This window comes from Mustela lutreola, chromosome 1 (assembly GCF_030435805.1).
Source record: "Mustela lutreola isolate mMusLut2 chromosome 1, mMusLut2.pri, whole genome shotgun sequence".
NCBI classification, from domain to species: Eukaryota; Metazoa; Chordata; class Mammalia; order Carnivora; family Mustelidae; genus Mustela; species Mustela lutreola.
Window position 1 is genome coordinate 231,499,949 of NC_081290.1, and position 14,879 is coordinate 231,514,827.

The 14,879-nt window shown below is 37.7% G+C and overlaps 1 protein-coding gene across 2 annotated transcripts in view; it reads left to right on the forward strand.

Moving 5' to 3' along the window:
- The window catches only part of RAB6A (RAB6A, member RAS oncogene family), an 86,195-nt gene extending 72,582 nt beyond the window's left edge, over positions 1–13,613 (forward strand). For both annotated transcript variants that reach the window (XM_059133114.1, XM_059133105.1), the window contains exons 7-8: positions 10,077–10,143; positions 11,539–13,613. In XM_059133114.1, the coding sequence (XP_058989097.1) occupies positions 10,077–10,143; positions 11,539–11,603 (132 nt within the window). In that variant the 3' untranslated portion in view covers positions 11,604–13,613. The remainder of the gene's footprint in view (positions 1–10,076; positions 10,144–11,538) is intronic.
- Positions 13,614–14,879: the final 1,266 nt, after the last annotated feature.

Sequence of the window (14,879 nt, forward strand, 5' to 3'; positions counted from 1 at the left end):
TTTTATTTATTTATTTGACAGACGGAGATCACAAGTAGGCAGAGAGGCAGGCAGAGATAGAGAGGAGGAAGCAGGCTCCCTGCTGAGCAGAGAGCCTGATGCAGGACTCGATCCCAGGACCCTGGGATCATGACCTGAGCCAAAGGCAGCGGCTTAACCCACTGAGCCACCCAGGCACCCGCCTTCTTTCTTTTAATATAAAAGTTTTTTTGTCACTTTTGCCTCCTATCATACTGAACTCATTAATGTTTATTGAATAGAAGAATAATATGCTGTATTTTTTGAGCAGATACTTAGAACTGCCATGTTATGCTGTAAGAAAAAAATCTGTTTAATGAGGTTGACTCAGTCTTAAGAATTTTCCAAGACATGTGACGCCTGGGTGGCTCAGTGGGTTAAGCCGCTGCCTTCAGCTCAGGTTGTGATCCCAGAGTCCTGGGGTTGAGTCCCTCATCAGGCTCCTTGCTTGGTGGGGAGCCTGCTTCTCTCTCTGCCTTTGCCTGCTTGTGAGTGCTCTCTCTCTCTCTCTCTGACAAATAATAAATAAAATCTTTAAAAATTAAAAAAAAAAAAAATTTTTCCAAGACATGGAACAAGCTTAGAGAATCTAGGTTACATGAGGTATTATACTTCTGTATTTTCACTGCAATTTAGATGTGGATACTCCTGCCACTTGAGTTTCATTGAACTATTGGGGTAAACATTTATGTACAGTGAAATGTACACATCTTAAGTTTACATTTAGATGAATTTTGATAAGTGTTTATGTAGATGTAAGGACTACATCAGTGAAGATACAGAGAAATAATTTCCAAATAATTGGGTCATTTCTAGATCTCCTACTGTTACATCTTCTGATTTAATTCTGTTGTGGTCATAGACTATACCATGTAACATTTTAGTCATTCATAATTTATTGAGATTTGTGTTATGGCCTAGCATATGGTCTGTCTTAGTGAGTAAGACATATAAGACATAACTGGAAAATAATGTTCTTTTATAGTTGTCAGGTATAATATTTTATAAGTATCAGTTATATCAAGACAGTTAATAGCATTGTTCATAACTTACATAGTCTTACTAATTTTTTGTCTATAGTTCTGTCACTTACTGAGAAGGGAGGTATTAAAATTTACAACAACATTTGTATTTGCCTGTTTTGCCATTTAGTTCTGTCAGCTTTACTTCCTATTTGGAAATTCTGTTATTGAGTGCATATGTAATTAGGATTATTATTGTTTTCCTAATGCATTGTGTTTTTGTGTGTTTTGTTCTGTTTTGTTTTTAGTGTTAAGAAAAGTTCTTTTTTTTTTCTAATAATACTCCTTGTCTCTAAGTCTTTTTCTGATCTTAATATACCCATACCAGTTCTCTTATTGGTTATTGTTTGCATGGTATATTTTTTTCCTTGTAAAGAAGGTCACTGTTGGATTGGCATTTAGTTGGATCTCACTGTTTTTTAAAATCCAGTCTAAATCTCTGCTAAAAAAAATAAATAAGTAAAAAATAAATAAAAATCTTTGCTTTCTATTTGGAGCATTTGGGTTTTTTTAGATTTAATGTAATTATTAATTCAGTTGGGTTCATATCTGTCATTTGCTTTTTGGTATCTGCTTGTCTGTCATTTATAAAAGTTTAATCAAATTTTTTTTTAAAAGATTTTATTTGACAGACAGAGATTACAAGTAGGCAGAGAGAGAGAAAGTGAAGCAGGATCCTTGCTGAGCAGAGAGCCCAATGCAGGGCTTGATCCCAGGACCCTGAGACCATGACCTGGGCCGAAGGCAGTAGCTTAACCCACTGAGCCACCCAGGCGCCCCAGTTTAATCAAATATTTTTATATTTTATTTTAACTCCTCTTTTTAGCTAAACCTCATAGCTTTTTAGTGGTTGCTCCACAGATTAAACTAGAGTTAATATATTATTTCATCCTTTGTACCTGTGCACTTTTGCTTTGTGTTATTGTTGTCACATACTTTATATTTACATACATTGTGAATCCTCCTAATAGATAGTTTAATTTTTGCTTTAAACAGCAATTAAGAGAAGGGAAAGGACAGCTTTTTCTGTTTACCCATATATTTACCATTTCCAGTGCTCTTCATTTCTTCTTACAGATAGGCATTTCTTTTTTTTTTTTTTAAGATTTTATTTATTTATTTGACAGAGAGAGATCACAAGCAAGCAGAGAGGCAGGCAGAGAGAGAGGAGGAAGCAGGCTCCCTGCTGAGCAGAGAGCCCGATGTGGGACTCGATCCCAGGACCCTGAGATCGTGACCTGAGCTGAAGGCAGCGGCTTAACCCACTGAGCCACTCAGGCGCCCACAAATAGGCATTTCATCTGATTTTATTTCCCTTTAGCCTAAATAACTTTATTGTTTCTTTTTTTTTTTTTTTTTTTTTTTTAAAGATTTTATTTATTTATTTGACAGAGAGAAATCACAAGTAGATGGAGAGGCAGGCAGAGAGAGAGAGAGAAGCAGGCTCCCTGCTGAGCAGAGAGCCCGATGCGGGACTCGATCCCAGGACCCTGAGATCATGACCTGAGCCGAAGGCAGTGGCTTAACCCACTGAGCCACCCAGGCGCCCCAACTTTATTGTTTCTTATTGGCATCTCCTAGTGATGAATTTGCCCAGCTTTCATGTAGCCCAAAAGACCATTTGAAAAATTATTTATTTATTTATTTTTAAAGATTTTATTTATTTATTTGACAGAGATCACAAGTAGGTAGAGAGACAGGCAGAGAGAAAGGAAGGGAAGCGGGCTTCCTGCTGAGCAGAGATCCCGACGCAGGGCTTGATCCCAGGACTCGGATCACAAACTGAGCCGAAGGCAGAGGCTTAACCCACTGAGCCACCCAGGTGCCCCTGAAGTATAATTTTTGAAGAATGTTTTTGTTTCTGAATTTGGGGCTGACAGATATTTTTCTTCCAATACTGTAAAGATAACACTTCATTGTCTTCTGGCTTCCATTGTTTCTAGTGAGAACTGAGCTCTAATTTGTATGTTCTCTGTATGTAATATGTTTTCTTTATTTTATTTTTAAGATTTTATTTATGTATTTGACAGACAGAGATAACAGGTAGGCAGAGAGGTAGGCAGGGGGTGGGGGTTGGGAAGCAGGCTCCCCATTGAGCAGAGAGCCTGATGCGGGGCCTGGGATCATGACCTGAGCCGAAGGCAGAGGATTTAAGCCACTGAGCCACCCAGGTGCCCCTGTAATGTGTTATCTTAAAGTATTTTTCCTTTCTCATTTTCTTTTTCCCTCTTCTTCTGGAATTCCAATGGCACATCTTTAAATGACTTGATATTGTCCTACTAGTCCCCGAAGCTTTGCCTATTATTTTTTACCCTTTTTGTACTCTTTTTAAGAGTACAAAATATTACTGATGTGTCTTCAGGTTCAGTAGCCCTTTTCTCCCATATCCAAACTGCTATTAAGTCCATCCAGTGAATTTATCATTTCAGATACTGTACTCAATCCTAGATTTTTCCTTTATTTCTTTAAGTTTCTATTTCTGTGTTGGAGTACCTCATCTCATCATTGTGGCATTGTTACCTTCAAGTTCTTGAACATATTGATAATAGTTGCTTTGTAATTGTTGTCTACTAATCCAACATCTGAGTCATCTCTGAGTCTGTTTCTATTGGCTGTTTTTCTCTTGCCACCAGGTAAATTTTCCTGTTTCTTTGTGTGTCTAGTCATTTTTGGTTGTGTGCTCAGCATTGTCTACAATACATAAAATCTCTGGTTTCTTTTATTGTTCTCTGCAAAATGCTGAGTTTTATTATGGCAGGTTGCTACATTGCTGGCTGTTCACCTTGAATTTGTGGAGTCTTGATGTTATGTTTTGTTTGGGTGGATTTGTAGGAAGCCTGAGATATTTATCAACCTTTTCTGACTTGGTGGGATTCAGACTCTAAAGTGTTTTAAAATGTATCCCTGGAGCAGACAGTAACTACAGTCTCTGCTCATTTCTTTCTTTTTTTTTTTTTTTTTTTTTTAAGATTTTATTTATTTATTTGACAGAGAGAGATCACAAGTAGACAGAGAGGCAGGCAGAGAGAGAGAGAGGGAAGCAGGCTCCCTGCTGAGCAGAGAGCCCGATGTGGGCCTCGATCCCAGGACCCTGAGAGCCTCGATCCCAGGACCCTGAGATCATGACCTGAGCCGAAGGCAGTGGCTTAACCGACTGAGCCACCAAGGCACCCTCTGCTCATTTCTTCCAGCCTTCTAACTATTGCTTTCAGATGGGCTTCTTGCAGTCTCTCCTACATATGTACCATTCAGGAGTCACCTGAGATTTGCAGGAAATTTATGTGTACAATTTTAGGGTTCCTCCTCTTGGCTTCCTCCTTAGTTACTTCCTTCCTCAATTCAGCCACACTAGCAGTCCACTGACACTGCAAAACTTAAACACTCTAGTTTTCTACATGACTTCTGGCCACCTCATATTGCACAGGCTAAGAATGGCTCTTGGGAACACCTGTATAAACATAGCTCTCACCCAATGAATGTGGGTTCCCTTCTTCCCAGGGTTAAATTCTCCCTAATTTGTATCTGCTTTTTGTTGCCTTTGAAAAATTGTTTTTTTTAGTTTTCCAGAGTTAATAATTGCCATCTTCAAGAGTGTTAGTCCTATACAAGTTAGTCTGCAATTACCCAAACTGGAGGTGATATTAAACTTATGGGGGGTAGGGGTGCCTGCATGGCTCAGTTGGTTAAGAAACTGACTCTTAATTTTGGCTTAGGTCGTGATCTCAGGGTTGTGGGATTGAGCCCTATGCCTGGCTCCTTGCTCACTGGGGGGGAGTACTGGAGATCTCTCTCCCTCTCCTTCTGCCCCACCCCTCTGTGTGCATGAGCTCTCTTTCTCTCTTTCTCACTTTCAGATAAATAAATATATCTTTAAAAAAATTAAACTTATGGGGTGCCTGGGTGGCTCAGTGGGTTAAGCCGCTGCCTTCGGCTCAGGTCATGATCTCAGGGTCCTGGGATCGAGTCCCGCATCGGGCTCTCTGCTCAGCAGAGAGCCTGCTTCCTCCTCTCTCTCTCTCTCTGCCTGCCTCTCTGCCTACTTGTGGTCTCTGTCTGTCAAATAAAATAAATAAAATCTTTAAAAAAAAAATTAAACTTATGGGAGGTAAAACTTAAAATATCTGATAAATGTAACAACTGAGGCTATTTAGCATGTACATAGTTAGGTTTTTCTGTATGTTATTTGTCATCAAAATAAGTAGATGTTTTACTTAAATTATATAGTCAGTAAGTCATACATATTAACAGAAATTACTGTGAAGAAATAATCACAGACCCCTTCTGAGATATTTGTTGTAGGTCAGTCACAATTCAGAAATGGTGCTGGTATTTAGAAATTTACCAGAAATATTTTATAGTCCAGTCACTGTCTTGAAAAACATTGGGAATCACAGTCTTACATGCCTGTTAAAGTAAGCATTGTGTGTGTTTGTTCAGCCGTATGTTTGCAAAGCACAATTCCTTCTGATGATTGTGCGTTGTACTCATTTTATTTGAGAAAAATCATCATGTGCTTTCACTGGAAATTACATGGTAGTCTTTTTGTATAGATGTGTTTATTTGTATTAAAGGTACCATCTAGTTGTATTTTCCACATATAGAGATGTTTTCTAGCTTTCTGCTAATTTGCTAATTGGATTCCTTCTTCCTACTACCATGTACACTGGAGTATAATACACATAATAAAAGCTGAAAATGGATTTCCTCTATTATTCTGTGTACCTTTTAAACAATTCTAGGAGAAATTTCATTAATGATGCATCATTAATGTCTGACTGTGGTTCAGGTGATTGGGCCTTAATGCCTAAAATTTTTGCTTAAAATAAAACAAATTTATTCCTGACCAATACTGCTAATTTTTCTTATTTAAAAATGTTCTGTGCTTCACCCCTCTGCTCTTTAACCTTGTATAAGCACTTAACTCTAAAACCCTGTTTATGTCTTTAAAAATATTGTTACAGTTTTTTTTTTTTTAAATAAAAATACTATGAGGGGGCGCCTGGGTGGCTCAGTGGATTAAAGCCTCTGCCTTCGGCTCAGGTCATGATCCCCTGGAATCTAGCCCCATATTGGGCTTTCTGCTCGGCAGGGAGCCTGCTTCCTCCTCTCTCTCTCTTCCTGCCTCTCTGCCTACTTGTGGTCTCTGTCTGTCAAAGAAATAAATAAAATCTTAAAAAAAAAATACTATGAGGGCTAGAACTATAATAAATAATAATACCTAGCATGATCATTTATGTTATATAGGATATTTAAGTAATGTTTTTCATTTTTCATTACATTCAATATTTCATAGAAAAATAGCTTATGCAGGCACCTTGGTGGCTCATTTGGTTAAGTATCTAACCCTTGGTCAAACCCCATGTTGGGCTCTGTACTTACCAGGGATTCTGCTTGAGGAGTCTCTCCTTCTTTTTCTACCTCTCCCACATTCTCTCTTTCTCTAAAATAAATCTTTTTTTTTTTTTTTAAGATTTTATTTATTTATTTGACAGACAGAGATCACAAGTAGGCAGAGAGGCAGGCAGAGAGAGAGAGAGGGAAGCAGGCTTCCTGAGGAGCAGAGAGCCCGATGCGGGGCTCGATCCCAGGACCCTGAGATCATGACCCGAGCCGAAGGCAGCAGCCCAAACCACTGAGCCACCCAGTTGCCCCTAAAATAAATCTTTTTTAAAAAATAGCCTGTTGCTTCTCGGCCTTTTGGCTAAGATCAAGTGCAAAAGAAAATAGTCTATGGTAAATATTTTAATCCTTATTTTTCTGCTTTTAAAAATGCAGTAATACTGCTTTCTTTTGTGAAAGTGGTATAGTGTTTAAATTGCTGAAGGAAATGGTAATGAAAAGGTAATTAGTTAAGACTTCCCTTGACTTTTCATCTGAGAATTAACACATTCATTTAGTGAAGTATTAACTATGTGGGTGTCACCTTTCTTATCATATTCTCTAATTTTACAATACTGGCAAATGGGAAAAGAAGAGAAACACTTCTTAATCTTTAATCTAAAATTATCAGTGCTTATCAGAAGAAAAAGATTTGTTTGAAAGAAGATTAATGATAGCTGATGATCAGTACTAACAGATCAATGAAAGCTTATATACAGTTGGGTTGTGCACACATGCATGTGCGGGTAAATTGTGTTACACCTGCTGAGAAGCATATGTACTTAAAGCATTGGTAGGAATAATGACTTTTCTATACCATTATATCCTATGTCTGCCGTAGTTCTTGGCTCATCATAGGTCTTCATCTTATACTTTTATCATGTACCTTAATTCACATGTGTCAATTAACTACAGTCTATAGACCATTATAGTTCCTTTGGAGAATTTAAAAGTTATGTAAAATATGATTCTTAATTTCTTTTTTTTTTTTTAGGATTTTATTTATTTGACAGAGATCACAAGTAGGCAGAGAGAGACAGAGAGAGAGGGGAAGGGAAGCAGGCTCCCCACTGAGCAGAGAACCCGATGAGTGGGGCTCAATCTCAGGACCCTGGGATCATGACCTGAGCCGAAGGCAGAGGCCCCACTGAGCCACCCAGGCACCCCTGATTCTTAATTTCTAAAAAGCTTATGATATAGTTGAGAAAAGTGACATTCTCATGAAAATTACTTAGCAAAGGGTAGGTAATACATGATAAATGCCCAGCCAATACTGCAGAGACCGTAAGATCCATGGAAATTATTGAAATGTAAAATCAGTGCTGTCACAAGGACGTATATTTGTTGAAGAAAAGAATAAGATTACATATAGATAGGATGATCAAGGGAGGCCCTGTCTTAGTCATATGTGATTCTTAATGAAGCAGAAGCCTCTCTTAGCGTATCATTGGCTTTTAATAAATGGATTTTCCTCTAATGATTATTTAAAACATCTTAATCCCCTAGAGTCTTTTCCTTCCTGTCTTACATACATTTCTGTAAGGATAGAACTTTGCTTTTTGTAAAGTTTTTACTTGGCTCATTTTAGGATGTCCTGTTCTTTATAATCCTATTACATATTCTGTGCTCTAGCCAGTCTGGACTACCTAAACATTCTTGAATATACCTTGTGCTTTTCTCTGACCATGCTTTGGGCATTTGATTGTCTAGCAGTGACAAATGTGGCATACATTTGGGATGGGATACAAGGGCACTGTGCATCTCAGAAATTGACTCTATAATAATGATACTTAGTCTTGGCCTCAGTAATTTTTTTTTTATTTTTTTTTTAAAGATTTTATTTATTTATTTGACAGGCAGAGATCACAAGTAGGCAGAGAGGCAGGCAGAGAGAGAAGAAGGGAAGCAGACTCTCTGCCGAGCAGAGAGCCTGATGCGGGGCTCGATCCCAGGACCCTGAGATCATGATCCGAGCCAAAGGCAGAGGCTTTAACCCACTGAGCCACCCAGGCGCCCCTTGGCCCCAGTAATTTTAACACTTAGCCATCTAACCATAATGTATAGTCAACACATTTCTGATTTTAGTAGTTTCAAGGACAGGGAAAAGAATATTGAGGTTAGTGACTAACTTTGACACACCTCTAAAATGCCACTAAACCTTATAGAACCAAAACAGTAACACTTTTTCTCAAATCTTCCCTAATCCTGCCCCACCAGGCAATTCCTACAGATAAACATTTGCTCCTGTTCTATATTCCTTTCCCTGAACAGATTATGTAGAGTTCTAGTCTTTCATCTCTGATCCTCTGTTGTTTCTGTTCCTTCTCATTTTTAACTCAGCAACATATATGAAGCATTCAAGTTCCAAGAACTTTTTGCATAGTATATTTTTTAGCCACGTGAAATTTTGTTTTTAGAGATTTTACTTATTTATTTGACAGAGAGAGAGAGAGAGCGCACAAGTAAGGAGAGGGAGAAGCAGGCACTCCATTGAGCAGGGAGCCCGATGTGGGGCTCAGTCCCAGGACCCTGGGATCAAAACCTGAGTCAAAGGCCTACGCTTAACAGCTGACCCACGTAGGTGCCCACCAAGTGAAATTTTTAAACTGCCTTTAAATCCCAACTGAAATGTCACCACCTAAAGAATATTTTCCAGTGTCCTAAGAAGGGCCTTCTTATATCTGTGTTCTTATATAATTTTGTATTTCTTTGGTTTATGGCACTTACCACACTGTAACATAACAAATTGTTTGCATCTGTCTCCCTTACCAGACTGTGAGCTCCCTTGAATTATAAAGCTACATTTTATTCAATTCTCTGTCCCTAGAGAACCTGAGACAATGACTCAAACAAGTAGGTATTTAGTACAAGGGAGTTACATCACACATGCATTTAACTTTCAAGAATTTTATACTGCATGCCAAAAAGAGAAATGATTGAAATAATCAGCCAGTTTCACCTGCCATTTACCCAGTGAGTATACACCTAGTGTTGGACACATAATAGGGGGTTTGAGTCTTGTTCCTTCGGTTTCTGTTGCCACATGCTATGACCGTCTTGTCAGGCTTGAGTGTAATTCTCCTTTTGAAGATATTTTTCATAAATCATACCTCAGACACAAGCCAGTCACTTCTACTGGTACTTTTTCTGTTGATGGAGGAAAGGCCATCTGTGTTGGATTTGAGAGATGGTGTGTTGGTCTCCAACATAATGCTTTCCCTATTCATGGTAATTTTGACTAGACTGACTTTTTTACTCTATACTCACTGACTTTAGAAACTGTTTATAAAAGATAGGAATGCCACTTACAGTTTTCCTAAATGAGCAATCTTCTGTCTTTACTTTGAGTTGTTAAGAGTATGTTTTTATGACTCAAATGACATTTTTGCTGTTTATTTCTTAGCGGTTTGTTCATGTCTGATCTCACCAGTTGGAAAGTAAGGATCATTTCTTTATACCTCTCTGTATATGGCATACAACCTATAGTACTTACTTACAAAATAAATACACATTTTTACATGCTTTCATTATGCTAAGGTCTAAGTGAGAAATAACCCAGAAGCTCTTTTAACTTAACCATCCCAATGGTCATCCACTTTCACTTGATAACATTTGCTAAATTTTCCCTTCCAGTTACCACATTTCTTTTTTCCACAGCTCTTCCGACGTGTTGCAGCAGCTTTGCCTGGAATGGAAAGCACACAGGATAGAAGCAGAGAAGACAGTATCCTTTTTGTTTCATCAGATAATTTTATTGTTAACTAGTCTTTAGAGCTCCACTTGGTTAGCTAAGGAATATTATGCTATTGCCTTTTACAGCTGGGAATTAATGGCTTAGGAGCATAGAAACTCCAAGGTTTTCTGTGGCAAAATGATCTGTTGATTCAGGTGTACCCTTTGCAGCCTGCTGTTCACTACAGTTAATCAATAGAAGGTGTGTGTTTGTTTACGTGCTTGATTTTTAATGAACAGGAAACTTAGAATCCTAGCCCTCTGCCTTTAATTTTGAGCCCTGCTGGCTCTGGGCTTTTTTGCTACAGTATATATTTTATTTTCCTCCCTTGCTTTTTCTAACATTCAAGCTTTCTGCTTGGCATAGGCAGGAAATAATTCAGTCTGGAGTTTTATTGTGGCCTCTGTTTTCAGAAAGACCAGGACATAGTGAAGTACATCTAAAATAGTTATTTTAAAGGATTTTTAATTTTAATATTTTAATTGTTTTATATTTACCTTTAGTGTTTTTCTATATGCATTTTTTAAAAGATTTTATTTATTTATTTATTCTTCAGAGAGAGAGAGAGAGCACAAGCAGACAGAGGCAGAGAGAGAAGCAGGCTTCCCACTGAGCAAGGAGCCCAATGTGGGACTCGATCCCAGGACCCTGGGATTATGACCTGAGCCGAAGGCAGCAGCTTAACCAACTGAGCCACCCAGGTGTCCCTCCATACACATTTTTATTAAGCCATAGAAGTCATAGCACTTTGTGTTCAGCTTTCCCCACTGCTAAATGTTTCTGTTTTCTAAGCCTTTATTGCTTTTTTTTTTTTTTTTTTTTTTTTAAAGATCTTATTTGTTTATTTGACAGAGATCACAAGTAGAGAGAGGGGGAAGCAGGCTCCCGGCTGAGCAGAGAGCCCGATGCGGGGCTCGATCCCAGGACCCTGGGACTATGCCCCAAGCTGAAAGCAGAGGCTTAACCCACTGAGCCACCCAGGCGCCCTGCCTTTATTACTTTTAATAGGATAATATGTTCTACAGAGTTGAAGTCCCATCATTTATTAAATTCTCTTCCTTTGCTAGAATTCTTTGGTAGACTGTTTTCAGATTTCATTATAGATAATCCCATGAGGAGCATCATCTTTTACATGGTTTCTTGCTCCTGTAAGTTCCTTAGAACAGATTCCCATGAATAGGGCTTAACCTTATTCTGACCCTGTTGCATCTAGTAGATACAGGCAAGTTTATTTCATTTGAGCATACAGTGATCTAGCTATATAGGAAATAATGGCTGTATCTACTCTATAGCCAATAGGAATGGAAGGGGCTTGCAAGAGTTGTCAGTGTTCAGCCTGGTTAGAATTGTACTTTCCCATTTATAGTTCCTTAACTTTTGTTTCAGTGATTGACATAAAACTGGAAAAGCCTCAGGAGCAACCAGTCAGTGAAGGAGGCTGCTCCTGCTAATCCCCCGTGGCATCTTTAACTTTTCTCCAGAAGCTCACTGCTTTGGCCCCCTTACTCTTTCATTGACTGCAGTGTGAATATTGGCTTGAACCTTTTCCCTTCAGTAATAACGTATTGCAATTCATCATTGCTGCCTGTCTCGTGGAGATGATCTATTAGCTTCACAAGCACAAAAAAATTCAGTGTCTTCATTATTTATATTTTACAAAAAGCCAAATGATTACAACATATTCCAGTGATAACTTTAAAAATTAGATACATTTTCTCAACTTTTTTTTTCCTTTTCAATGTTAATGATAATGTACTTCAAAATGATGGAAATTTCAACAGTATGTGGTTTGGTTAAGGAGCAGTTGTTCATAGCAGCACTTGCCTACCAACTTGATCTCTTTCTGCTTTTCTCACCTCTCCCTTACTGTATTCCCTGTTCTTATTCTCTATCAAAACAAATGAGGTATGACAAAGCAGCAATCAGACCAAACCCATTGGATCCTTCAAATTTAGCAATACCACTTGTTCTAGCCTTGGACCAAGATTTCCAAAAATATTATTGAGCAGTGATATAAATTACTTAGACTTTATTTGAGGTCAAAACTCAGCTATCATGAGTAGGCAGTGCTTGGATAAGACGGGTTCTGTTGCATCTTCAAAATGAGTCCTAATGAACACACTGAGTACTTAACAAGTTAAGTGAAAATAAAATGTGTTTCAAACCAAAATAGATGACCCTTTCACATGTTAGTCTCTGGGAGAGAAGGGTAACACTACTTCAGAACATGTTTTTAATACTGAATTCTTCCAGTGAACTATTTCTCCCAGGATTTTAAAAATTGTCGAGATAAAGTTGTTCTCTTTGTTTAAAAAAAGGGGGGGAGAAGAAAAGAAAACTTTTGTAAGCAATAGATTTCTCTGGGGTGTTTTTGTTTGTTTGTTTGTTTTCAAAAAATGCTATGCAGTCAAGGCGCTATAGGAATCAAATTCCTTTAAGAACCACCAGTGGAAGAATTTAAACTTGGCACCTTGATCAGAACTATAATAACCAGTAAAAACAATGATATCTAAAGTTTACCAACAAAAGAATCCTCAACAAAATAATAAATACTATACTTTGCTCAGGACATTTGAGGTCAGATTGAAAATAGAAACAGTTTTCTTATAAGCCCCTAAGAGGCAGATCTGGATAAGCATACATAGAAGAGGGAAAGGAGAGAATGGAAATAAAACTCAATATTATGCAGATTTATGCCTTATTTTTTAACTTTTTTTTTTTTTTTTTTTAAATGTTGGGTCTTTCAGGCTGGTTTTGCTTTTTATTAGGTCTGTATAGTTTGGTTAATTAACCAGTGATTTAGTTTTATATTTAAGCTACAGTTAATCTTTTTTCTTTGGTGATATTTATTTCTTTGCCTTTTTTTTTTAAAAACTACTTTCAATTTTTAGATGTTTCGTCCAGTCTGTTTAGAGCTTCATTACCATGGCAATATATATTTCCCTTAAAACACTGTAAAGAAATATACTAGGAGTGCACCATTTTAATCTTTACTAGTTATTGTGAGATTGCTGTGTAAGTTAATAAACACATTTGTAAATACATTGTTTGCAGGAAGAAAATTTCTGAGTTACAGCTCAGGAAAATCCTGCTGAATTTACGTTGTAAGCATTACTTAACACAGTATAAGGATGAAAAGACAACAAAATTCATACTTCTTCATCCCCTCATTGCAACAAAACCCTTAACTGGGAGAACCTTATTCCCCTCTCTTTCCTCTTCCTTCTCCAGTTCCCACTTATTGTCACCTTGTAATATTCAGAGAGCACTTGGATTATGGGTCTGAATAGAGAAATGCTTTCAGATAATCATTAGCCCACATACCAGTAACTTATACTAAAAGATGGGATGGAGTTGTAAAGTGCTTTTATATAATACAATATTATTGTTAAAGGCAAGGGTTGACTCTTTTGTTTTATTTTGACATGGCATGTCCTGAAATAAATATCAATTCAATATGGCAGATGGGTCATATTCTTTATTTGGAAGAAGTTGTGATTTCTGACATGGGAGTGATTGTCTTCCTACACTGTAGTGTATGACTCTTTTTATGTATCTTTAAAACGGTAACCAGTTATGCTGCTTTTTAATATTGGTCCTTTTATTTGGCTTGGGGTTCTTCAACTAAAGCAGTGAAGTGTGTTCATAGTCCAGATTTTTTTTAAATAAACAATTTTGCTGCCAAAAATATATAAATAAAACACAAACAAAAACAATTATTGACTTGGTTTTCTATTCCTGCCAAGATAGTAAATTAGCATGAGTTTCCTACTTCCTCCTTAGAACTGTAAAGGGAACTTGAAATCCAGAAAAGTAACAAAACAACAATAAGAAGAAACCCATGGGGTTTCAACTGTTCAGAGTGAGAGAGTGGCTACTACTTGAAAGACAGGGCCACTGGTGGAGGCAATAATAAAATATATTAAGAAACCTGGTTTACGTTCTGCTTTTGCCTCCTCCTAACCCACCTTGGCATAGGGACAGGGATAGCAAACTATTGCCCTCCCACGAAATCCAACCTTTTACGTGTTTTAAATTAAGTTTTATTGGAACTCAGTACAAAGGTGGAGTTGAGTAGTTGCGACAGAACTTACTGCCCCAAAAGCCAAAAATATTTACTGTCTGGCCCTTTATAGAAAAAGGGCCAACTCTTGCCTTGGCACAAATGTAGCTGTTTCCCTTACAGAAAGGGAGGCCACAGGCCAGACTACTGGTACAGATGTCCACAGAATAGGTACTGGCCAGCCAGTTTCCCCAGGTCTTGATGAATATTTCTTAGATTCTATGAGATGGCAGTCTCATACTAATCTTATCAAATCTGGCCACACCCTTCGTGTTCTCTCCAGAAATTAGTTTTCTTATTCTTTCAATACTAATAGGCTGAGAATTTTCTGAAGCCTCCCTTTTGATTAAGAATTCCACCTTTAGGAATTGTTGAATCATTACTTAGTGTTCATCATGATAAGTATACTCTGAAACTATTACTATATGTCAGTTACACTTCAAATAAAAAAAACAAGTAGATAGAAATGCAGAGCAAACTTGTTTGAGGGGGGATAGGCAAAATAGTTGAATGGGATTAAGAAATACAAACTAATTGGGTTATGGACATTGGGGAGGGTATGTGCTATGGTGAGTGCTGTGAAGTGTGTAAGCCTGATGATTCACAGACTGCAACCCTGGGGCAAATAATACGTTATATGTTAATAAAAACAAAATATGTTAAA